Source organism: Danio rerio, chromosome 1 (genome assembly GCF_052040795.2).
Source record: "Danio rerio strain M-AB ecotype USA chromosome 1, GRCz13ab, whole genome shotgun sequence".
NCBI lineage: Eukaryota > Metazoa > Chordata > Actinopteri > Cypriniformes > Danionidae > Danio > Danio rerio.
In genome coordinates, this window is record NC_141021.1 from 20,781,246 (window position 1) to 20,807,500 (window position 26,255).

The window sequence follows — 26,255 nt, forward strand, 5'->3', positions numbered from 1 at the left end:
GATCGAGAATCCCAGTCGTGAGACCTCCACTTTTGAGTTCAACACACCTGGAGCCGGCTAATTCCCTTCATCCATCTCAAGCACACTAAAAAACACACCAACAGATAGACTCTACAAAAAGAAGGCCGCTTTGGACATCTGTGATTTTCCACCATGGGACTGTGTTCTCATAATGGATTGTTAGTGATGTTGCTGTTTCATCTTTGCCACGCACAAGGTATGGTAGCTTTTTCTTCAATGACACAGATTTGTGTGTGTGTGTGTCTGAAAATAGATGTTAAGGAATTGCATTACAAAGTCTATATAAAGACTGGAAAAAGGATACTGTATTCTCAGGGAATTACCCTCTGGGCAAAATAGCCTGATCCATGTCGACTCAGCATTAGATGTCAGTTTGTTTCACTGATTCATGGATTGCGTCTAGGGTGAAATCAATTTCTGAAGTGATATCTGCATAATCAATTTCCCCGGTCATTCCAAAGGCAGATTGGCTGAAAACCCAGTTTTCAATGTGTCAACCAGATCTGAAACCAATAACAACTTCAAATCAGTTCGCCAAGGCTGACTGGTAAACCACAGCACTGGCAGCCTCGGCTTGTGTTTGGCTGCAGTACAAGCAAACTAATATCTCTACAGACTCGAGACTGAGATCCCATTAGCTTCTTCATTTCAGGCCTATAAAAGGGATTCAATCGCTATATCCCAGAACCGCAACACCTTTATGCAAATCAACTGTGAGATCTCACTTTCCCCGGGAAATCACACAAATCCGTTTCACTTTCCTTCGAAAATTGCTGTGAAAACCAAAGTCTAGATTGAAGATGTCTTTGACAAAATACAAGATTGTATGGTACAGTCGTTTCTTCTGTTCACTTATTTAACTAATATTCTTTTAAAAGCCTACTATTACTTTTCCCAATATGAAGTTCAGTACTTGGAGTATATTCAGATAGACAGCTCAAAATACACAGTGAGTCACGATGTACACAATGAATTCCTATTTTAAAAACATCTAAAAATAAAAGTGTGAGCATCTGAAATTGCTTGTAAAACTAAGTATTACTTTCATCACAAATTATAATTGGATCCTAAAAGTGTGGTATTTGACATAAAAGCATTAAAGTTGTTCTCAAAGTTTAAAACTTTAGACTCCTAGTCATAACAACCTAAAACAGCAACTATCTAGAGAATACTAAAAAAAGAGAAAATCTGTCTCAGTACATGATGTAACTACAGAAAGTCAAGCTTTAAATGTGAAATTTATAAAAGAATCTCTTTTTTTGAATATTCTGAGTGAGATGCTGCAACTAGTCTAATCCGGTTCAAGGATCAGTTTTAGTTGAAGTTCAGTTCAGTTTCCTTTTTTTTCATTCAAAACATCACAATTAATTGTAATGCAGAACGAAATTACGTTGCATCAGACCCAACAACATCAAAAACATCAAACACTATTAAAACCTAACGTAATAAAAAAGCTCTTATAATTTAATAAATATATAAAAATAGTTTAATGAATTAAACGGCCTGACAAGGGTTTACAGTATTTAGGAATAACTTTTCCCCATCAGTTCAAAGATATTGTTAAAATTTTGACCCTTTACTGGAAAAAATCTCAGCCAATACAATGAGTAGGGCTCCCATTTTTCTAACTCTTCTAACTTGACCCATGAGTACAATCAGTCCTTATTAATAGCCAAATTACCAATCATCCAATTATTTCACATCTCTAAACAATTTGGAAAAAGACATTCCGGATTTTCCTATCTGACTCTTTTCTAAGACCTTCATCTTCCATCTGGGCCAATCCAAATTGTTAATAGGTGGAACACCAGTATTATGGAAGGAATGGAGAGATAATAATATTAAAATTTTGGAAGATATTTATGAAGATGACAAATTAATATCTTTTGAAAGATTTAAGCATAAATCTAATCAGCCTAATAATCAGTTGTGAAGGTATCTACAGTTGAGACATTTGCTCACAAATATCTTTGGCTCCCCTTCAAATTCTCCTAAGGGTAAAAATATTGATAACATGGTACGCAATATTACAGGTACTGGCCAGGAAGCTTCTAAATACTATGCACTACTCATTAGTCAAACGAGTCAAAATATTAATTCTGCAGTCAAGATAATATGGGAGAAAGATTTGGGATGCACATTTGAAGGTCTGAAGATTTGAAGAACTGGGGAATAATTGCTGGGAGTTTAAAATATCTAGAGATGTTGGAACACGACTTATACAGATTTACTGGACTCCTAAGGGACTGTTTAAAGCAGGTTTCAAAAACAATCCAGAATGCTGGCAATGAAAAGAAGGAGCAGGTAACCTATTTCACATATTATGGCAATTCCCAAAAGTGAGAGAGGTGCATAAATACCTTGTAAAGATATTGCAGACCAATGTATGACTTTTGCCCAGGCTTATACATACTTGGTGACCCCTGACCCTTAAGCCACATGAATAAAGCTTAATCACAGTGGATACAGAGCTGTATCATGCCAGGCAGACAGGTGATTGTTAAAAACGGGAAATCTTTCAGTAGACCTCGATCTTAGAGGGGACCTCAGAGTTAAGAGGAGTAGCAGCTTTTAAAAACTCTCCTACAGTTTACATGGAAGAATTGAAACTTATTTTATTATTATAAGTGGTGAAAACTTCTACATTTCTGCGAACCACAATGTTAGCAAACATGTATCGAGACAAAATATTAATTAAGGCTATGATATTAGCAACCCCCCACCCCCAGTTTACTGGATGTTATTTCTTGTTTATTTACTGTATTTCTTTATTTTGTAATGTTATGCTTTTATGTTAATGTTCTCTATTAGATATTTCTGTGCATTATTTGAAACAAAAAACTTAATAAAAAGTTCAAATCATAGAAATAGAAATATATAAAAATATAGTTATATAAAATATAACCCAATTTTAAAAAAAAAAGAATCACAGAAGGAAATAAATTAATATATAAATAACTATTGCACCGTTTGTTATAACAGTTACAATATTAACAATTTGTGTTAGTTTAACTATTTATTGATATATTATTAGATACTAACTACCAATAGTAATTAAGATACAATATTATTGAAAAGTCTCATGCTGTGTTCACACCAGACGCGGAACTCGCGAATAAATCGCGCGTAAATAGACGCGTGAGTATTTGAGTTTACTCGCTTCATACGCGCGTCAAACCCCGCTTTATTCGCATGTCAAATTCACTTCAGAACAGACGCGGATTCGCATGATGAGCAGGGCCTCTGTCTGCCTGGTGACTTTAGCTTCGTTGCTAAAATGCTAACATGGATTTTATGAAGAAAATAACAGTGTTTATGTACTTTATGAAGGCTGAAAAACAGCATCGATACGTTTAGGCTTGTGTCTGAGTCCACTACATGCTTTCAGAGGTGCATCCAGGTCTGTGAGCTCATAAATTCCTCCAGGAACTGAACCTGGATCATGGAAGCTTTCAATGGTGCTTCTGACTGAGCCCAGCCAAGTTTGATGACTTGTTTTGGTGTCGCCTGGATGATTTCCCCCGGGAGACCATCAACAGGTTCTACGTCACAATCACGCCCCCACAAGAGCAAGCTTCTGATTGGTTAACGCGGCGCGAATGTCCGCTGAAGTTCAGATTTTTGAATTCGAGAGATTTGCGCGAAACGCTTGTTAAGCGCGTCGAACGCGCAAAATGCTCAATTTGCCTCGCGCCATTTGCGCGTATCGCGCTGCAGGATGTCTATTCACGCGTTTGCATTGACTTAATATGTAAATAACTCGAACTTGACGCGCGTTCTGCGCCTGGTGTGAACGCAGCATTATAACAACAGGATAAAAACATCACAAAACCACACTGATTTGCTCCTCAGGCTAGCATGAGCGTGAGCAGACTATGGCCAGGGTGAGTTGGATCCTTTAAAACGATATTTGCCCGGGACAGACACTAGTGTTGATACAGTTCCTCAATAGATGTCATTTGGATCTGACAAAATCAGTGTGAGGGAGTGTTTATTTAAGGGTACACTAAGAAACAATTTTTAGAAATAATAATGTACAATGTCAATGTTGTTTTATTTCGAAAGTCTATCTGTAGCTGGACAATGCTGACTTGGTCAAATTTGCTCTAAAGTCTTGAGTTCTTATTTCTGCTTTGCACAGATGATGCTCTTTCATCCCCTGACCCTGAGCGGGCCCCACCAAACCTAGGTGATGTGATTGATGCGGTGAAGGCAGCCTTCGAGCAGGCAGTTCAGATCTCCACAACTGGTGCCGTACGTGAGGCCTTGGAGGAGGTTGTTGAGGAACTAACGCCACAGAAGACTCCATCGGATCAGTCAACAGTGGAAGAGACTACAGCCGATCGCACAGAAACAGCTGAAGAGCCGGCAGAGTTGCTCCCCGAAGAAGAGTCGGATGCTCATATATTAGAAACAAACGGACAGACACACGAAGAAGAGTCTCAAGATACAGAGCCTTCAGAAGTGATTCAAGGATTGATAGATCAGCAGGACCCCTCAATTTCAGAGCCAGTTATAAAACCGGAAGAAATTGCCCTTGAGGCAAAGGACTCAGTTCAGGAACCTGCAGAATCAGTTTTGCATGACCTTGAGATTATTGAAGAGGGTGAACCAGCGACTGAGGAAACCAAGTCTGACGATTTAACCGTCCAGATATATCCTGACATGCAGGAGGAAAACAAATCAGGAGCCACAGAGATGAACAATGGAGGGAAAGAGGTTGAAGAAGATGCATTCATTGAAGAGGAGGCTCAATTGTCTGAGATAGATGAAAGGGCTGCAAAGGAAGAAATAAAAGAACTAGAGGTGACAGTAGATGGAGAAGGCCCACAAGAAGAAGAAGAATCTGTGGAAATGCAAGAAGTGAATACAGAATCCGAGCCTAGTGAAGAGAAACGGCAGGCAGTAACAGCACAGATGGGTACAGATGGTGGTGTGGTTGATATGGATGAAGTAGAACAGGAAGAGGAAAAACAGGAAACACTGAAAGAGGGTGTGATTGAAGTTGAAGCAAAGAGAGAGGAGGTAAAGGAAGGATCTGAGGCACGACTTCAGAAGGTTTCAAAAGAAGAGGTGGTTCCTTCAACCGACAGAACAGCACCAGGTAATAAACCCGTAACGAATGTACATTTATCACCCAAGACAACTTCAAACCAAAAAACGGTGATGAATTTCAACCTCCAACTGTTAAATGACAAATCTCCCATTATGTTAGTTGCCGCAAATGATTTCGTTAGCAATGGTTTCCCAATAGTGATGGAGTGTTTCCCCCCCAAACCTAATGCAATTATGCTTCCACTGTCTGATCTTTGCACTTACAATATACAGCAAAGGAACTAGGCTGCCTAAGGGAATCCCTTCAGTTTGTAACAGCGAACAGACTCATAACGTGTATCTCTGGAGATGACTGGCTCCTGGGTGCACTCTGAGTCATCTATCCACCATTAATTACACAGTCACGCTGAAAAACACTGAAATACACTGCTTAATCAGGCTGTGCACTCTGGGGATTCAGATGCTATCACTTTATTTCAGTTTTGGCTTCAGTTGTGTAGAGGAATCTTCATGAATAGAACAGAACCGAATAGAATATTGTTGCTTTCTTTAATCAAAGAACAAGTATCTTGTTGCGGCATATTTGAGAAGACGGGGAGTAATAAAGCCCACACAAACACCTGCAAACGCTAATAATAACCACCTCAATGTGAGAAAATGGTGCTGAAAATACTGAAAAGTGCTAGAAATACAACCTCCCGCTTGTGTCATTTTATAGCCTGTTGCCAGAAGCATTCAAATCTAATTATGCATAACATTTAGGCTGATGTATTTACATATGCACAGCTTTATTTGTAAATTATCCGGTACAAATTCTCTATATTATGCAGTGTGAAAGAGTCAATATGAACTGACATATTGAATCTCTCTATAATAAATGTATGTATATGCTTATTAAATTATATCATTCATTCATTCATTTTCCTTTCGCCTTAGTCTCTTTATCAATCTGGGATCGACACAGCGGAATGAACCAATCCAGCATGTTTTACGCAGCGGACGCCCTACTAGCTGCAACCCAGCACTGGGAAACACCCATACACTCTCATTCCCATACATAATATTTATCAGAAATTGTATAATACTAAGTAGTTTTATGAATGTGTACTTTTACTTTCCTTTGTACCTGTATTGGTACTTTTACTCTACTACTTTCCTTCAAACTGCAGTCACTTCTTTATTTTTTCATCTACGGAAATTAGAAAAATCAGTCCTGTGATTTCTGTCCGATCAAATCGCCCATACAAGGCAAAATCACATCATAATGAATCACCTCAAGTCATGGGCGATTTATAATTGCAGCAAACTGTTTGGAAGCATTAAAAGTGTCCAAGATGATGTCCAAAATCTGTAAATACAATGACAGAGACATATTTCGAGAGAAGCACATGATATGACTGATCGCAGCTGGTCCCTCATCCATAATCAGTAATAATCCAATCAGATTGACCCAAGCCTACAATAAATAGACTGATATTACACTACTGCCTTACTTCGTTTTGGAAAAATCCACCCCATCTCCTCCTTTCCCAGCTTTACCAGGAGGAGCTCTCGAGAACTACCTGATCTCGGACACTCTTACATGCTTATTATCTCCGAGCTCAGGGTCCTCTCACGGAATAGTATGCCAAACCTGCTAATAGCATCAAGCAAAGTGTGAACTCTTGAAACAATAACTAAATGCACTACAGAATCTTGCATTTACACACACATCCACAAATTACATGTAAACGCAGAAGCTTTTTACAGCTTAATACTAACTACTCTTGAGAACTGTTGAAAAGGCTACTTTTTACTCGTACTTAGGGTAAAATTTATAACACTTACTCTACTTGCACTTCCTTTTTAGGTAAGTAATGGTACTTTTACTTAAGTATAATTTTTCAGTACTCTTTCCACCATTGGTCTTTGGACTGTAGGAGAAGCCGGAGCACCCAAAGGAAACCCTCGCAAACACTAGGATAACATGGAAACTTCACACAGAAATGCCAATGGCCCAGCCGAGGCTTGAACCAGCAAGCTTCTTGTTCTTGCTGTGAGGTGACAGCACTACCCATAGCGTCCCCCCTTAAATTACATCATTATATTATATTTGAATCTTAAACCTCAATCTAGAAAGAATAGTATATTATAAATGTGACGTATGCAACAAGTACAAACATTTAGACTGACAATGAGTTATTATAAACATTAACTAAACACTTTTTAAATCGTAACTATGAGTGCTAATGAGACTAATTAAGACAGTGTGGCATTTTAACATCTGCCAGTGAGAGTGTGGTCTGTTTTGGTCTAAGTCCAAATCTCCCGGCAGCCCCGTTGGAGCCTAATTTCTGATGAACCACTGTCCTATATGTTTCTGCTCCTGCTGCTCCTGTGACCTACATACAGAAACACATCCATCCTCTTGAAACTAAGAAACCCCTAAACCCTAATTCCCCTACAGCATGGACTTTACCCTCCAATCCTCCTAAAAGCACTACATGCTCAAATGGCTTCTGTCACAGTTGGCTGTATTCAGATAAAGCAAACTTCTTCATTTCTGTGCACAGGATAAATGTGTGTAGCAAATGCGTGTCTGTTATAATTGATTTAATGATTTGAAGAAGTTATGTGGGGGGAGGGGAACAGCTAACAGCTGTGGAAATATACGCTAATTAGTTATGCATCTAAAATGTCCAGTTTCCTTGTTATGATTAGAGCATTGTTTAAATCACTGTGATAATGTATGTACAACATTTTCACAACATGGTCCCTCATTAAAGCCATTAAGCACACTGTCTTGTACAAGGTCTTGTACGATTTACATATACTTTTTACTTTAACTAAAACTTTGTAATGTTGTGATACTCCTAACTGCCAGGTTTGATCAATGGCTTATAATTAGGGATGTAACAATTCACCTGGCTCACGATTCCATATGATTCATGATACTAATCTCACAATTTAGTCACGATTTTTAAACAAAATTATTTGTTAAATAAAAATGATTTAAGGTAAAGAGCCCTTTTATTTTTTCTCAAATGCTGCACATTTTTTGCAAAATAATATACTTTCTGCCAAACTAAATTGTTATTTTTAAAACAAATATCAAAAAACAAGTGAATTATCTCTTCATTAGCTACTACAGCAGGGGAGTTCTCGAGACCTACCTGAGCTCAAACTCCCCTCTCGCCTTGCAAATGGGAGGGAGCCCCGGGCTCAAGGATCTTTTGAGCTCAGGGCTCTCTCCTGGGACAGCATGCCAAACAAGCTTTATAATCAATCATCAGCTAAGTGTGAACTCTTGAAATAAATAATTATACAAACTAAAGAAGACTCACTAATATAAACAAACTAGAACTGTGACTGTGCTGGGATTTTACACTTTTCAAAAGAAATATCAGCAATTCTCTGTGGCATATTAGTTCTCTGGCCTAAGCTGAGGTCTTTGCACATTTACAATGTCCCCTGCTGATGAGAAAACTCTTTCACTGGGGACTGAGGCCCTGTTTGCATTAATGTGTTTTTGTTTTAAAACGCATACGTTTTGCTACGGTTACGTCCTCCGTCCACACTACGCCAGAGTTTTCGAGCGCTGAAAACGGAGAGATTTGAAAACGCTAGAGAGGCCGTTTTCATTCTAAAACGCTGCTGCTCCATCTCAGTGTGGATGAGGGAAAACGGAGACATCTGAAAACAGAGACATTTGCCTCAGGCTACTTTAAAACCTTATTTACATCATCCTGGATACATATGTTGTTTCATTATCTTAACAATAAAATGAAAACATGATTTAAGGAGCTGCCTATTTTCATTTTGATATTAACTTAACAGACAGTAGAAATGTTGAGGCGTTGTGCTGCATATATGAGCGTCATCTTCACTGTATGCATATTTATAACAAATCGGAGCCTATAACATTACTGCCTCCTTTCATTTTCGGTGAAAAATACGAAACATACCCTCTCTTTTGCTGAATATCAGTTAAATAATCAATAATGGCAATTATAAAAGTATAACAAACAATAAGTTTATACATTAGAGGAAATAAAGGCAAACAATCAGTCAACATACAAAATGTACGTGGTTCCATTAATCATTAACTTATCTTATCGCCAAACATGAACATGTTTTATCAATTTGTTAGTGTTTTCCTATTTCTTTTGGCCACTACACTCTAAAGTAGTGCAAACTCTGAAGGTTGAAAAATCCTATGCCCATGCAGACGTCAGGAGGTTTATTATATTATATGAAAATCATTCGAATGCAATGATGTACAACTAAATTTAATGATCTGCCAAATTCTGAAGCAATTGCATGAAATGCCACATGAAAACATGAACAGAGGAAAATGTGGCTTTCATTGCAGAGAAATCCTCTCTAAATCCCTCTCTCATAACAGTTATATAGCACAAGCTCTGAATGTTTGCTACACAAAACATATAGGTTCTTTTTTTAGCACCGGAAAACCAGTATTACACCTGATCACCCTCTAGTGTGAGTGAAATATCAAGTCTTGTTCTTTGTAAACTAACTCTGTCATGAATGGCACATCCTTACAGTGCTCAATGTTTAGCACATTTGTCCTCCCGAATGATCACCTTCAAATAAATCAACAGATCGGCTCCTAAAACACACACAAACATCTCACAAATTCAAGCTGACAGCTTTTAAACATTTTTTTGGCATGTTTGAAAACGATTAAGAACTTGTAAGCCACTCTGCTCAGTTCATAAGTTCCTCTCACACGGTATAAGCCCCGACTAAATGCGCATCAAACATTTCTATGCTAAAAAAAACATGTACAAGCTCTTAGAAACACCAAAACATACACTCACCTCAGACCAAGCATATACTGTACAGAAGATCATATGCAATGTAAAGCCAAGTTTCACATTTCGTGGGGTCACACTATTTAGTATACAACACAATATGTGATTGTTCAGCAGTGACATAACCGCTCACACTATGCATATAAAATCAACATGTCAACCCCTTCTTCCTCTTTATTTGTTTGATGGTCGTTGGCAAACCAGCATATGGTGTATTTATGGCACATAATGCAAAGAAGTGGAAGCTTAGGTGGAAGGGAAGAAATAAAAAAAACGTCAAATTTCGTACAATTTTTCTAATCAGATCTGTATCTTGCAAATATATTAACAGAATATCATACATTTGTAATTGTTTCTATGCATTCAGAAAGAATTATAATATATTGCAATACAATATATTACAATATATTAATATATTGCACTAGTGCATCCCGTGAATGAACCCAGACGTGAGTTGTGTCTGTTTGTGTTTTTGTGAGGGTGCAGTGAGGGCACAATCACTCAAGTGAGTTGAACACAAGTTCAACTCAACTGTGATTCCCTCAGGGCTCACCAAAATTTCTGACATTCATTCATTAATTCATTTTCTTGTCGGCTTAGTCCCATTATTACACACTCATACACTATGGACAATTTAGCCAACCCAATTCACCTCTACCGCATGTCTTTGGACTGTGGGGGAAACCGGAGCACCCAGAGGAAACCCACGCAAAGGCAGGGAGAACATGCAAACTCCACACAGGCCGAGGTTCGAACCAGCGACCTTCTTGCTGTAAGGCGACAGCACTTCCTGCGCCACTGCCTCGCCAATTTCAGACATGTCAGATAATAATCTGAAATGTGAATTGCCTCTTCATTGTTCATGTAGCCACTGCACAAACATCTCACAAAAAAGCTAAAATTTAGACTGATTCTTCACACAAGTCAAAATCTGGATTAAAAACGTATGGAGTATTACTACCAGAACTACCTCTGCTAAAATGATTATAAACAAACACAAGAACATCCTGAGAATGATGTTCTCAGATTGTTTAACATCACCAGAAACGAATATCATTCTAAAAATGTTTTATCTCAACAATCAAATTGTCATTATTAATTATTAGTAAAGTCTGCAGGAATATTTTCTAAAAGCTGAGAGGTTCACAACCTAGTCTTCATTTAAACCAATAAATGGTTACCAATACCTTAAGTCACTGGAACTGACATTCTAGTGAAAAACATCTAACATTGTTAAAAATGTATGACTTTCCCTCAAATATGATGTGCAGTGTAGCAAATAACAGTAATTTAGTCCTCCTTTTTCAAAGGCGTCTCATCATATACTGATCTTCTTTAAGTCTATAGTGGTGGTCATGTGACACGTGTAAGTCTATACTGTGAAAGCGTCATTGTGAATTCCATATGTACGCTCCAGCTCTCTTCTCATCTTTCCGCTGCAATTTCCACCACTATGTTAAATCTCTCCCCCATTTCACAACAGAGGTCGTAGTGGATACAAGGGGACCAATTAAGTTGCAGGAGCCTGTTATTACGAAGTCTGAAGCAACAGGCGGTGAGACTGTTAATGACACAAGTTCCTCTCAAATCTTCAATCACCTGCTGTCTGTGGATGAAATGCAATGAATGTGTGTAACTTATTCATGTTTTACAGGTAAAGCACATGAGGCCAGTGATGTAAATGAGATTATCATCTCCAGTGACCCAAGCATGGACAATCAAGGTGAACCGGCCTTGATGAACATTGTTGAGGAGCTTCTACCAACACCAATACTCAAACTGAGGGCTGGAGAATCTGATGGTGCACTTGTGGAGGAGCGTGATGATTCTACACGTATGTTTAATACATGACAAATGACACGAAAATTTAAACATTACAAATAAAAATTAATGTGCAAAAAAATTTTGCATAGGGAAAAAGCATTATTAGTATTAATATTGATGCAATTAGATTTTACTCATATAATAAATATATTTTAAAACATATTTTATAATTATTTATTTATATATGTATATGTATAGATGTAATATTTATATATGCATTATTATTTGATTAAGTTTAGTAGTTTAGTTAAGTTTTTAAGTTAGAATCCCTAATTTGGCACGTAAAAGGGGTGGTAAACAGTGTATTTTTAAGGCTTGGTTGTGTTTATAAGATGCAAAGCAATGTGTGCTCATGCTTCACTTGTAGAAAATCACGTTATCTTTTCATATATCTTATTTTCATTATGTACAGCTACTCAGCTGACATGAAAACGACTGTCATATTTTCTAGTTCCTCAGAAAGACCCACCCTCAAGAGGCTCTGATTGGTCCTCTTACATAATGTGCTATGGCTTGAGAATGGCTCCACGTCACTCCCCTACAAGCGTGCGTTTTTGAGCTGTATAAACAGTCCAGTCAGAGGCTCAGAGCAGCTGTTTTCAGCGTTAGCTGCCTGTATCAGACAGAAATAAAGGGCACGCAGCTCATGCCTATTCTCTAAAATAACATCTGACAAGTGTCTTACACATATATTCAGAATAAGCATGTGTAAGTAATATGAAACGTTCACATATCTTTTGCGGGTTCGTTATTTAAGATAAAGAACGCAGGGAAATTGGCCGAATAAAAAAAATACACATAGAGAGACACTGCACACGCTGCTAAAGATTGTGGGCGTTTACAGAGGTTTGACTGACAAAATATGAATTTGTAGCTAAATTGTTAACGATGCCAAACAGCATTTCCTGTTGTTTACACCCTTGCTACAACATACCGTTAATGCTAGAAACTGTGCATATAGTTAATCAATTTTAACAAATACTTACAGGTTGTGGCTCACAGTCCAGTTTTGTCTGTTGGAGGAGTTAACCGAATCTGGCATTGAACTGGGAGAGATTCTGGAAGTTCTCCTTTGTCAAATGCTAGCTATATATATTTTTATAATTCTCTGGAACATAATTAAAATTAAACTGTAAGCACTTCTCTCTTTGTGTCATGCACATTGGAAGCCCAAATACAGAAACAGAACAAACTCTGTGGAAATGCAGCGGATGAACGGCATTTTAGCTTTCTCTGCTGTAACATTACAGTGCTTCTGGCCACATCCCTTCGCTGCGCATGGTGTGTGCGCGAGCTGAATGCACGTAACTGGAAACCTTTGTAATCTCACTAGCCCAGATGTATTTTTTCGTAGTTTACACATTTGTTCACTGTAGGCTTTGCTAAGCTAACTCTGTAAAAGCCAATGTCTCCCTTTGCATTGAACTTTGTATTGTTTATGTTTACATGTTACATTACACATCAACTAAAGTTTAAAATATGATATTGTAGTGGACCAAATCTTTTTATGAAAAATTTATGAAAATAAAAATGGTATTAAGTTGTTTAACATATGAGGAATTAAGCATTTATATATACCGCATATATTTTTTCAGTCCATATTATAACGATTTTCATTTATTAGAATAATGACAACAATGTGCTATTAAGTTGAACTGTTATAAACTATGACTACAAAAGTTAAGGATATTTTACTTATTTACTATTCATCCATATGCCAACTGACCAGCTGGAACTTGAACCAGCGACCTTCTTGCTGTGAGGCGACCACCACTGCTAACCACTGAGCCACCGTGAAGCCCTTTATTTTATTGTTAATCTACAGTGTCTGCATTTCATTTACACATTTTTGACAATGCAGACACATTGCAAAAGTTATAAAATGGCCAGCACAATATTTAGTTTGACCTCCTGATGTTGCCAATCAGCATTTTTCTGACGGTAGTGCACCTGTCACTTATAAAAAAACATCTATTTTTAAGAGTTTCCCTATTTTGTTGGAAAGTGCCAGATGGCAGTGTCTATAAAGAGGGACACCTGCTCATTTCGTTTTTTTGATTTATTTAACTTTCTATATCTGACAGCACTCTTCCTCTCTCTCTCTTTTACGCTTCAGAGACCAAAGCCATAGGGCAGGAAGCCTGGAAGATTGGAGCAATAGCAGCCGCTTTCTGTCTCATCCTGCAAACTGCTGTCACTGTCGTCTACATTATCAAGTGCAGGAGAAAGACTAACAGGTTTGTTTGTACAGTCAAAGAGTAAAGATAACTGACAGCAGAAGTGGAGCATTGCTACAATAACTGATGAGAAATATACTCATTTAATATGTAAAATATAGACTAAATAGTACACGTCATGATCCAGGGTATATGCAGGAATCCTAAAGGTAATTTAAATACCTTTATAAGACTTTTGAAAGACCTTCTCAGAATATTTTAAGACCTCATCGCCACTTTAAGTTCGAATCAGTATCAAACCTTTAACTTAATAAACCTTTGTTAATAAACAGTTGTAGTTAAATAAATTCATGGAGCACCACATGCAACAGAACTTAGATAGGCTCATAAAATAAAAATAGAATAAATTTTGCAGTTGTTTTCAGCGACAGGCTTAAGCCACTGTTTAAACGAGTTTTCTCCAACCGGTAAAACGCAAACTTACAATTTTATGTCTGTTTTGCTGCATGTAGAGAGCTTCAAATTACCTTCCCACGTTTGTTGCAAATTACATGACATCACCCGGACAGAGGAGCTTGGTCAGATGCGCCCTAGCTCAAACCAATTGCGTGGATCGAGCAAGCCATAGTTAATATTAGGAGAAAAATATATATTTTTATTCTGTATACATTTTTGGAGTCAAACACAACACTTTAACAAAATTTAAGACCTTGTAAATAAGTGATTAAGACGTTTTAAGAGCCTTAATTTTCTCATAATTGATCTTGCGGACATCCTGTGATCATGTCTTTGGGAGATAATTTTTTAGGTCATCCCTCTAGGATTCAAATTCATAAATGAGCTACAAGAGCATTGAAGTTCACTCAAAAACTCAATCAAATCAAATGGCTTATTTAAAATGTGCTGAAGCAACACAATTCTTGAGTTTTTTGGGGGACAGCTTAAGTGTTTTATGTTCAGTCAAGTTAAATTTGTTAAGTTAACTTAATCGATTAGTGTGAACGAATGAATGATGTGTGTGGATCCCTCCATTTTTTACAGTGTTTAATGGCATTTACTGTTCAAATATTTCAGGTCAATGAGATTCTGTGCAAACGCCGTCAATGAAATAGAACAATATTTGTCCCTGAAGGGTCTGTAGCTTGGTAAATGACAGATAAAAAAAAGATGTAAAAAACTGTATGCACTTGTTTACACTTGTTTATGAGCTGGAGGAAGTGTAATGGTTGTTTACCAATTTAAAAACAGGCTCATTGGAAATTCATGCTTCAACCTACATTTTTGTGAAACTGCAAAAACATATACTTTAAAAATGCTGAACAAGCAGCAAATGTAATTTTTAAAGTGTATTATTCATACCCCAGGACATTTGACTGCCATTTTGAGGTAAACTAAACGCTACAGAACAGTATGATACTAAACATTTTTGTTCCTTTTCACACTTATGATATTTACAGGGACCCTTTTAATTAACTATTTTCATTGAAATTATTATTTTTAACACCAAATAAATACCACAGAACAGAATAAATCTAGACTACAATACAATGAATGCTAGACAGAAAATAAATAAATAAATCTTCTCGAAAATTGTCACTTTCTTACCTGAAAATCACTTTTTGGGTCATAAAATCTGTGTTGCTCACTGTCAAACGCCACTTCTGCTGAGCCTAAAAATGTGAAGTATACGAAATTAATGACAGCGCCGCAGCTCTTTACCAATCTGTCAAACTGACAGTTTCAACTATTACTACCCTACTCCATCTCCTCTACTTTTTTCAGTATTCTCTGTTGCTATAGTATTACATCCATAACATTTGCAAACAGGTAAGGGTACTTCTCAAAACAATTCCTACAAACAGCACCATTGTTCTCTGAAAATAAATACAAAAGGACTTGTCATTCTGACGGCACTGAAATATTCACTGACAAAAATACTTCTGAGAATAAATAAGCCTTTCCAGCAAGTAAACAGGCTTTTGCAGGAAATCAATTGTTGTACAGTGTTTGGACAAATTGTTTTGAGAAAAGCACTTATTGGTTTGCAAATGTTACAAACAATTCAAAAAATATACCAAAGCAACTAAGAAAAACTAAAATGTAAAATGCAAATAATGAACTATGAAGCATAATAGTATCTAGTAGGCTAAATTGCACATTGCTTTATTATACAGTAATTCTTTTGTCTATAAATGTTCCAATCATAGAATTTAGCACACCTTTTGACTCACCTTGGCCACTATAAGGTCATCACTGAAAACATAGTCCACGATAGAGACTTTATTTATTCTGAAACATGTCTACGTCCTTAACCTACTCTACCTTGTCCTTTGTTTTTTCCTCCCTACCCGCTCATCATTACTCCTCTGCTTCTTCTTCTCAGCTGTTGACCCTGTTTGTTTCCTTGTAGTCCCTCCATTGTCATAAATTATAACACTGGGCTGTGCTCTATACATTTGCCAACTGAATGTTCATGAGATGAATTTATGAGCTATTTATAGATCCACACAGTACAAAAAAAGTTAGACCAGAAATCTATTTAAAGGGGACCTATTATGCTCCTTTTTACAAGATATAAAATAAGTCTCTGATGTCCATAGAGAATGCATGTGACGTTTCCGCTCAAAATTCCTTCTAAATAATATTTTATAACTCTTTGAAACTGCTCCTTTTAGCATTTTTTGATTCTAATTGTGCCGTTTTGGTTACTGTCACTTCAAATTTAAATGATGCTGTGCTCTTTTTAAGAGGGTGGAGCTACAAATGCCTTTGTGTCAGCAAGTTGGCAAATTCAAAAGACTAAGAGGGCTTTCACACTGAATACCTGGTCCGAACCCAAGTTCGATAGTTATTACTCAGCTGGTTTGTGTTTACACCGTCTTTTTTCCTTCTGAACCCCGGGTTGCTCAAGGAATAAAGAGTACACAAGACATTTCACTTGTATAGTTTAAAATGGGAAAAAGTGTAACGGTCAATACGGCGAATGAAGCCCCACCTACTAGTACAGTAGCCAATCAGCTATTGATAGACTTACAATTTTCCGTGGGAGAAGTTCAGACGTGTGCTTTCATGACACTTTATGTGATCAACAAACACACTGGAATCTCAGCGAATACTTGCTTCACAGGCATATAGGAAATATATCCAGATAAAGCTTGAAATCTATACTTTTAAATAAACCAACTACACTTGAAAACAAAATTTTTCTGGTTTTGTAATCTGTATGAAACAAACATGAGGTACAGTCTGTCCTGTCACATGCACATCTCATGACTGCAGCAGCTATTCAAACAGCCACAAAAAGTAAACATTTATTTCTGGAGGAGATTCGCCTTCAAGGACAGGTTGTGGATTACTTCAGATTACGGATTACTGGATTACGATCAGACAATCTTTATTCAGAGGATAATAATGTGTAGAATGGCCATAAATGAGGTTGGTGTCATGATTGTTTTCCTTTTGAGTACGTATGCGCACTAGCTTGAGCAACCTGAAAAAAATGACGATTTTATTTGATTTTGAAGGTTTAGAAACTAAATTTATGAGACAGATGTTATTTATTTTATGTATTTAATGTAATCGTAAGTTTGAAAAACAGTTTTGAGGAATTTGATGATTCCCCATTCAGACAGAATGCATACTTCCCAATAGGCGTTTCAAAGTTGGCCGCTGAGTGAAATGATTTGCCCTAAAGGGACTCTGGTACGCTTGCATCATGAAGCTGCTGTTTTGGGTACAGCTGTTGCTAGGTGACGGCCACGAAAGAGATGCCTGCATATGACATTCTGTTCTTACTGAATCTTTTGGTTTTGTTACCAAGTTTAGAACACAGTATTCACACTAGCTAAATGTATCGTACTTTGACGTCAGACGAACCCAGGTGCAGACCAAAAGTGCTAGTGTGATTGCACCTAAAGTTCTAATGAGGGAGCGATTGTCACTAGTGGGCGAGGCTTTAACCCTCTGATGACCTGAACAAATGCAGAATGTCAATCAAAGTGTTTCTGCAGTTTATATGTAGTGTGCTTATTAAAAAATAGAATTAATACATTTTTTAAGATTAGAAACGGGTTTTATTCTCAGACTATTCCCACACAATTGTTTATACGCCTTAAAAATGTGATTTTAGTTCCCCTTTATTAGTAACAAACTTTAAGAGGTATGATGACTATCCAGTAGAGAACCACTATAAAATATTTTGTGCTCCATACAGTTGAAGTCAGAATTATTAGCAACCCAATTAATTTTTTTCCTCAATTTTTGTTTAACGAACAGAAGAGTTATTCAACACATTTTTAAACATGATAGTTTTAATAACTCATTTCTAATAACTGATTTATTTTATCTTTGCAATGATAACAGTAAATAATATTTTACTTGATATTTTTCAAGACACTTCTATACATCTTAAAGTGACATTTAAAGGCTTAACTAGGTTAATTAGGTTAACTAGGCAGGTTAGGGTAATTAGGCAAGTTATTGTATAACGTTGGGTTTTTTGTAGACTATCTAAAAAATATATAGCTTAAAGGGGCTAACAATTTAGACCTTAAAATGGTTTAAAAAAAAATGTAAACTGCTTTTATTCTAGCCGAAATAAAACAAATAAGACTTTCTCCAGGAGAAAAAATATTATCAGACATACTGTAAGTATTTCCTTGCTCTGTTAAACATAATTTGGGTAATATTTAAAAAAGAAAAAAAATCAAATGGAGGCTTATAATTCTGACGTCAACTGTACATGTGCTAATGCATTTGCTACCCCCCCCCCATCCCCAAGTAAATGAGAAATTGCTTTTATGTTGTGCACCCCTAAAATCATAATGTGGAGGTTGAATAAGTCTTTTTGATAATATATCTAAAAAAATGCATCAAAGCAAATGAGAAACTTTGCTAAAACCATGGCAATAGAAAAGATAATCAATGAGCCAAAAAAATAAAAAATAAATAAATAAATAAACTTTTTTTATAATAAAACCAGGGTTTATTTTCATAAAGGCGGAGGCAAATTCCAGAACCTTCATCCGAGGTCAAATTAATATTTGGGTTATCGTTGAGGGATAAACGTGCTGAAGCACTTGAAAACCCTAAAAAGCATTTTTAAATAAGATCTATATTTATAAATTTACCACTTATTTAAAGGCTAACAGACTGGATTCTCAGTAACAACAGTATTTGTAAAGCTATAGTGAGTTTGGTCCTTCACCTTTTGCACTTGCTGTGAGAAAAGCTGCAGGCAGAGCGATACAGACTGCAGGTCTACTTGAATCCGAAAAAAATATGTCCAAAAGTTTTGCTCAGTATTATTGGCCTCTGGTCTAAGGTAAAAATGTTAGCACTTAAAAAAGGGGAAAAAAAATGTTTCTAACCTCGAACACAGAAATCCATCTTATAGACATGAGATCCATGAGGAAAAGCCACTCACTTCATCATGCTGCGAGTTCATCCAGGGAATAATTTTTTTTTTTGGCTTGAGTAGATGCCAGAGATGAAGCAAACTGTGTGAATTGGTAAATAGCAAATTCATGATTAATTAGTCTAATTTTTTGAGCTATCACGTAAATGTTTTCCTATTCACCAGTCACAGCTGAAGGTCGAACTCAGAAATAATTTTTATCCATCAAGCAGGCAATAATCACTCTCGAAAATAAATGAGATTGTGTTATTGAGGAGTTCTGGTTATTTAGGTTTTTTTTTTTTTTTTTTTTTAATGTACTGTATGTTAGGTTTAGGTAAGATTTAGGTCAATTTGAGAACATTTTGGGAACGAAATCTGTAATACAAACTGTGAAGCGGTTCCCATAGTGATTTTGACAGAAAATTACATCGCAAGAAAGACCAATCACCCAAGCAGATACAAGAACTCTCTCTTTCTCATGTCAGTAAGTGTTTGTGTATATACAGTTGAGGGCAAAATAACTAGCCCGTGATTTTTTTTTTATTTCTTCTCAAATATTTCCCAAGTGATATTAACAGCAAGAAAATTTTCACCTTATTTTCTTATTTTTTCTTCTAGAGTAAGCCACATTTTTTTACATTTATTATAATTTTTGATTTATAATTAGCCTGATAAAATATATATAATGTCATATAATTTTTACATTTACTTTTTAGGTAAATTGTTATAATTCATCTAATAAAGTTAAACTACCCAATTAATTCCTTAATTTGCCTTCGGCTTAGTCCCTTTTTTATCTGGGGTCACTACAGCGAATGAACCGCAAACTTATCCAGCATATGTTTTACACTGCGGATGCCCTTCCAGCTGCAACCCAATACTGGGAAACACTCTCGCATTCACACAGATACAATACGGCCATATTAGTTTATTCAATTCACCTATACCGCAATTCTTTGGACTATGGGGGAAACCGGAGCGCCTGGAGAAAACCCATGCAAAATCCAGACAGAAATGCCAACTGACCCAGCCGGGACTCGAACCAGCAACCTACTTGCTGAAAGGTGACAGTGCAAACCACTGAGCCAAAGTGTCATCCTTGAAATAACCAAATTCTTGAATTGATTTGCATTCATGGTCCTAATCAAAATGTTACCACCAAAGTGAGGGCACATTGTAAACAGATTATGACTCATTAATATTTTATGACATTTATTTGTGTGTGTGTGTGTGTGTGTGTGTGTGTGTGTGTGTGTGTGTGTGTGTGTGTGTGTGTGTGTGTGTGTGTGTGTGTTTGCTTGCAGTGTGGGTGTTTGTGTAGGAGTATAAAATGAATTTAGATTTTTAAAATTATACTAATCATATGAGAGCAGACCACCCACAATACCACCTGCCTCTGATTAATAATAGATTTAATGTACAGTAGCCTCTTAATCATACTGAATGAATTTTAAAAAAGTGTACATAGTGTTTAAACAAGCAAGGCAATTGTGTTGATATACCACATTTTATACACAATGGTAATTCAAAATGCTTTAAATAAACAAGAGCAAAAGAAACAAGAAAATAAAAATCAATAAAAGAATTAAAATGATAAAAACTGATTAAAATGTGTTAAAACAGGTTATAAAGGAATGAAAAAAGAAGATAAAGACATAATAGTGCGATCTGTCGGACATAGCACAGTGCTCATTCAGAAAAGGCACAGCTAAACAGATGTGTGCTAAGCCTTGATTTGAACATACCTAACGTTGTAGCACATCCAATCATTTCTGGAAGCTGATTCCAGCAGGAAAGGGGGGGGGGGGGGTAGCAGCTGAAGGCAGATTCACCCTGTTTTGACTGAACTCTGGGATTTTCTCATTTACTGTATTTGATCCAAAAGATCTGAGTGATCTGTTAGGTTTGTTTTCAGTGAGCATATTTGTAATGTATGAAGGTCCTAGGGCATTCGGTAATTACAAGTCGTAATACATTGAAATCTATTCTGAATGTAACTGGGAGCCAGCCAGGTGTGATGTGCTCTGATTTTCTGGTTCAGGTCAGAATACTGGCAGTGTTCTAGATGAGCTGCAACTGTCTGACTGTCTTTTTGGGAAAGCCAGTGAGGAGTCCATTACAGTAATCCACCCTGCTGGTGATAAAAGCATGAACAAGTTTCTCTAAGTCCTCAATGGAAGCAAAGCATCTAACTCTTGCAATGTTTTTTGAGATGATAGTTTGTTGATTTAACCACTGTTTTAACATGACTACAGAAACTTAGATCAGACTCCAAAATCACACCAAGATTCTTGATCTTATTTTTTGTTGTTTGACTCCTAGAGTCAAGATACGCATTCACCTTGAGAACCTCATCTCTGTTCCCAAATGCAATGACTTCAGTTTTCTCTTTGTTAAACTGAAGAAAGTTAGGGCACATCCAACAGTTAATTTCATCGATGCATTGGCAGAGAGTGTCAATAGGTTTGAAGTTATTAGGCAGTAAGGCTAAGTAAATCTGAGTGTCATCAGCATAGCTGTGGTAGCTGTTTGGTTCGTTCTTATTATTTGGCTCAGTGGGAGCATGTAAAGTTGAATAGGAGAGGTGCTATAATTTAGCCTTTTTTAGCCACTACAGGAAAGGTTGGTCCTTCCAAACTCTTAAGATATTGCATTATTACATGGTCACTCACTCATTCAAGTTTGCTAGAAAGATTGGTTGTTCACATGTCCTGTGAGACTAGTGATGTCCTGTGAGAGATTAATGGTGTCTGTAAGAGACTAGTGATGTCTAAGAGACTGGTGATGTCCAGTGTGAGACTAGTGATGTCCAGTGTGAGACTAGTGATGTCTAAGAGACTAGTGATGTCCAGTGAGGGACTTGTGATGTCTAAAAGACTAGTGATGTCCAGTGAGAGACTAGCGATGTCTAAGAGACTAGTAATGTCCATTGAGAAACCAGTGATGTTTAAGAGACTAGTTATTACCAGTGAGAGAATAGTGATGTCTAAGAGACCAGTGCTGTCTAAGAGACTAGTGATGTCCAGAGAGAGACAAGTGAGGTTGAAGAGAATAATGATGTCCAATGAGAGACTAGTGATGTCCAGTGAGAGACTATTGATGTCCAGTGAGAGACTAGTGATGTCCAGTGAAAGACCAGTGATGTCCAGTGAGAGACCAGTGATGTCTAAGACACTAGTGATGTCCAGTGAGAGACTAGTGATGTTCAGTGAGAGACCAGTGATGTTTAAGAGACTAGTGATGTCCAGTGAGAGACTAGTGATGTCCAGTGAGAGACCAGTGATGTTTAAGAGACTAATGATGTCCAGTGAGAGACTAGTGATGTCCAGTGAGAGACTAGTGATGTCCAGTGAGAGACCAGTGATGTTTAAGAGACTAGTGATGTCCAGTGAGAGACTAGTGATGTTCAGTGAGAGACTAGTGATGTCCAGTGAGAGACTACTGATGTCCAGTGAGAGACTAGTGATGTCTAATAGACTAGTGATGTCTTGTGAGAGACTACTGATGTCTAAGAGACTAGTGATGTCCAGTGAGAGACTAGTGATGTCTAAGAGACTGGTGATGTCAAGTGTTAGACTAGTGATGTCTAAGGGACTAGTAATGTCCCGTGAGAGACTAGTGATGTCTAAAAGACTAGTGATGTCCAGTGAGAGACTAGTGATGTCTAAGAGACTAGTGCTGTGTAAGAGACTAGTGATGTCTAAGAGACTAGTGATGACCAGTGAGATACTAGTGATGTCTAAGAGACTAGCAATGTCCATTGAGAGACCAGTGATGTCTAAGAGACTAGTGATGTCCAGTGAGAGACTAGTGAGGTTGAAGAGACTAGTGATGTCCAGTGAGAGACTAGTGATGTCCACTGATAGACTATTGATGTCCAGTGAGAGACTAGTGATGTCTAAGACACTAGTGATGTCCAGTGAGAGACTAGTCATATCCAGCGAGGGACCAGTGATGTCTAAGAGACTAGTGATGTCCAGTGAGAGACTAGTGATGTCCAGTGAGAGACTAGTGATGTCTAAGACACTAGTGATGTCCAGTGAGAGACTAGTGATGTCCAGTGAGAGACTAGTGATGTCTAAGACACTAGTGATGTCCAGTGAAAGACTAGTCATGACCAGTGAGAGACTAGTGATGTCCAGAGAGAGACTAGTGATGTCTAAGAGATGAGTGATGTCCAGTGAGAGACTAGTGATGTCCAGTGAGAGACTAGTGATGTCCAGTGAGAGACTAGTGATGTCCAGTGAGAGACTAGTGATGTCTAAGACACTAGTGATGTTCAGTGAGAGACTAGTGATGTTCAGTGAGAAACCAGTGATGTTTAAGAGACTAATGATGTCCAGTGAGAGTATAGTGATGTCTAAGAGACTAGTGATGTCCATTGAGAGACTAGTGATGTCCAGTGAGAGACAAGTGATGTTTAAGAGACTAGTGATGTCCAGTGAGAGACTAGTGATGTCCAGTGAGAGACCAGTGATGTCCAGTGAGAGACCAGTGATGTTTAAGAGACTAGTGATATTCAGTGAGAGACTATTGATGTCCAGGGAGAGACTAGAGTTGTCTAAGAGACTAGTATTGTCCAGTGAGACAGTAGTGAGGTTTAAGAGACTAGTATTGTCCAGTGAGAGACTAGTGATGTTAGAGAGACTTGTGATGTCCTGTGAGAGACTAGTGATGTCCAGTGACAGACTACTGATGTCTAAGAGACTAGTGATGTCCAGTGAGAGACTATTGATGTCCAGGGAGAGACTAGAGTTGTCTAAGAGACTAGTATTATCCAGTAAGAGACTATTGATGTCTAAGAGACTAGTGATGTCCAGTGAGAGACTATTGATGTCTAGTGAGAGACTATTGATGTCTAAGAGACTAGTGATGTCCAGTGAGAGACTATTGATGTCTAAGACACTAGTGATGTCCTGTGGCTGCAATTGTGCAGAATTCATTCAATAAAACAAAAGACGACTCTAACTTTTTTTTTGTTCATGCTACACTCATTGTTATTCCCTGTATCAAGTCAAGTTGAGCATTATTGTCATTGTGCTGCATGTGTGGACATAACGAGTAAGAAAAAGTCTTGCAGTACCATGGGGCTACATAAATAAGCATAAATATGAACCTATGCATATAGCTAACATACAGAAGCTAATACTGTAGTATAGTACTCTAAATATATACTAGTTCACTATACACATAACAAGAAAGACTACACGTGTACTTTATGTACTTTAACTAGTGCAATATGGTCTGTGGTACGTTGTTTTGCTATCTTTAACTTAGATGTTAGTATTTTTCTATAATAAAACTGTCAAAGAGCCTTGGATATTTTGTTAAATGCTAAAGCCACAAAGGAAATTCCATCAAAGTTTGAAGAATGGAGATAATTTTTTTTTCATAATAATGTAAAGTGTATAATGTGAACTCTACTCTATTTGTTGGCAACAGTGTGGCTCAGAAGAACTCGTGCGCAGGAAGAAATGCATGTGACGCAAACAACACAGACACAACCATACCAATCGATGAGCAGTGAGCACAACCACATACACACTCACCCAGATTATGAAGAACATAAACACACACACACAAACACACATGTATTGTGACTGATTGTTTGTGCTTACAGGTCTGCTGTAGACGACCTTCCCGAGTACTCGCAGGTCCAGCAAGAGGACGTTGCTATGACAACTATCCCACTGGATTCCTCAGAGAAGAGTTCGTCCTCTGACCCCAGAACCTCTGTTGTTTAGCACGGCTGACCTTAAGGAGACTGATTCTAGATGTGTGTAAATGATTGAGTGCCTGTCAGTATGAACATGCGAGTGTGTGTGTTAATCTGTGTGTGTATTGAACGGTTTTGTTAGCCTTGACTGAATTGTCAACCCTGTGTTACTCAGTGTGCAGAATGAATTATTATTTAAAAGAAAAAGAAAAAAGTGAGTACATTTTTCAATAAGATCTGCCTGTTGTATATGTACACAAGGAAAAAAATAGTCTTCTCACTGTTTTTGGTGTGGTTAAAATATCAAAATATTCTGAGAGAAAATATAAACGTACTTGAAAAGCAAAGCTGCATAAAATATTAAGATTAGTTTTCAGTGAATGTGTTTAGTTTTTTTATTGACTTTTTTTCTTGTTAAAAACATCTAAAATTTAGAGTACGCCTGAAATAAACAAACAATTTCCCCATGGGCAAAAAGAAATGAATTTAATTCAAAACATATTTTCTCAAGTATTTGCTATCTGCTTCTCAAGTATATTTATATTGTTTTAAGGATGTTTAGATTCTGTTTTCTGCAGAAATACAATGATTCCACTAAAGAAATGTTTGTTGTGTCTTGATGAAGCTGATTCTATTTACTTCTCTTTACCAATTTTATAGAAATATGCAGGGTTTGACGTAAACTTTTTAAAAAATCACATAATATTTTCTTAAATTGAAGTTTAATTATACAATGGTCAACTTTAATAATACAAAATGCAGTGTCCTAACAGCATTTCCCAACAAGATTCATTTATATTCATTCTCGCAGTTTTACCTAATTAAATATATCATCTTTCATTCATAACTTTTATTTTATTTATATTTTATTAAATTTATTTATAAGGATTGTTACCAATGAATTTCAATGAAATGAGTACTGTATTAGCAACATCTTTCCACTGCTGAGAATATCCTTAAGTGACATTTACAGATGCAAAATTTCAACTGAATAAATAGTAGTATACTGAAAAAAAATATAAAAAAATGCTTCCTTGGGTTTATAAAATATTTGTATAGTAATTTGTTGTAAATAATTTATTTGGGCTGAATTTAAACAAACAAATTAAGTTTAACATTACTAAATGTAATTTCTTTGTTTAAATTCTACCTATATACATTTTTTGCAACTACTTTGCTGTAAAATGTTTTATTTTCAGTGTATGAAGTTTTCAAAATAAATTTCAAAAATAAAAATAGCAAATAGGAAA

At 36.9% G+C, this 26,255-nt stretch overlaps 1 protein-coding gene across 2 annotated transcripts; it reads left to right on the top strand.

The window, feature by feature from the left end:
- si:dkeyp-118a3.2 lies at positions 1-25,624 on the top strand. Of its 2 annotated transcripts, XM_087237071.1 has the most exons (7): positions 1-217; positions 4,163-5,125; positions 11,374-11,445; positions 11,545-11,724; positions 13,831-13,951; positions 24,732-24,812; positions 24,910-25,624. In XM_087237071.1, exons 1-7 carry the CDS (start codon positions 154-156, stop codon positions 25,031-25,033), a joined length of 1,605 nt encoding a protein of 534 aa, XP_087093197.1. In that variant the 5' UTR covers positions 1-153; the 3' UTR covers positions 25,034-25,624. The 2 variants fall into 2 exon arrangements, with proteins under 2 accessions (XP_087093197.1, XP_087093198.1); XM_087237072.1 differs by lacking the exon at positions 24,732-24,812 and having other exon boundaries at positions 24,910-25,602.
- Positions 25,625-26,255: the final 631 nt, after the last annotated feature.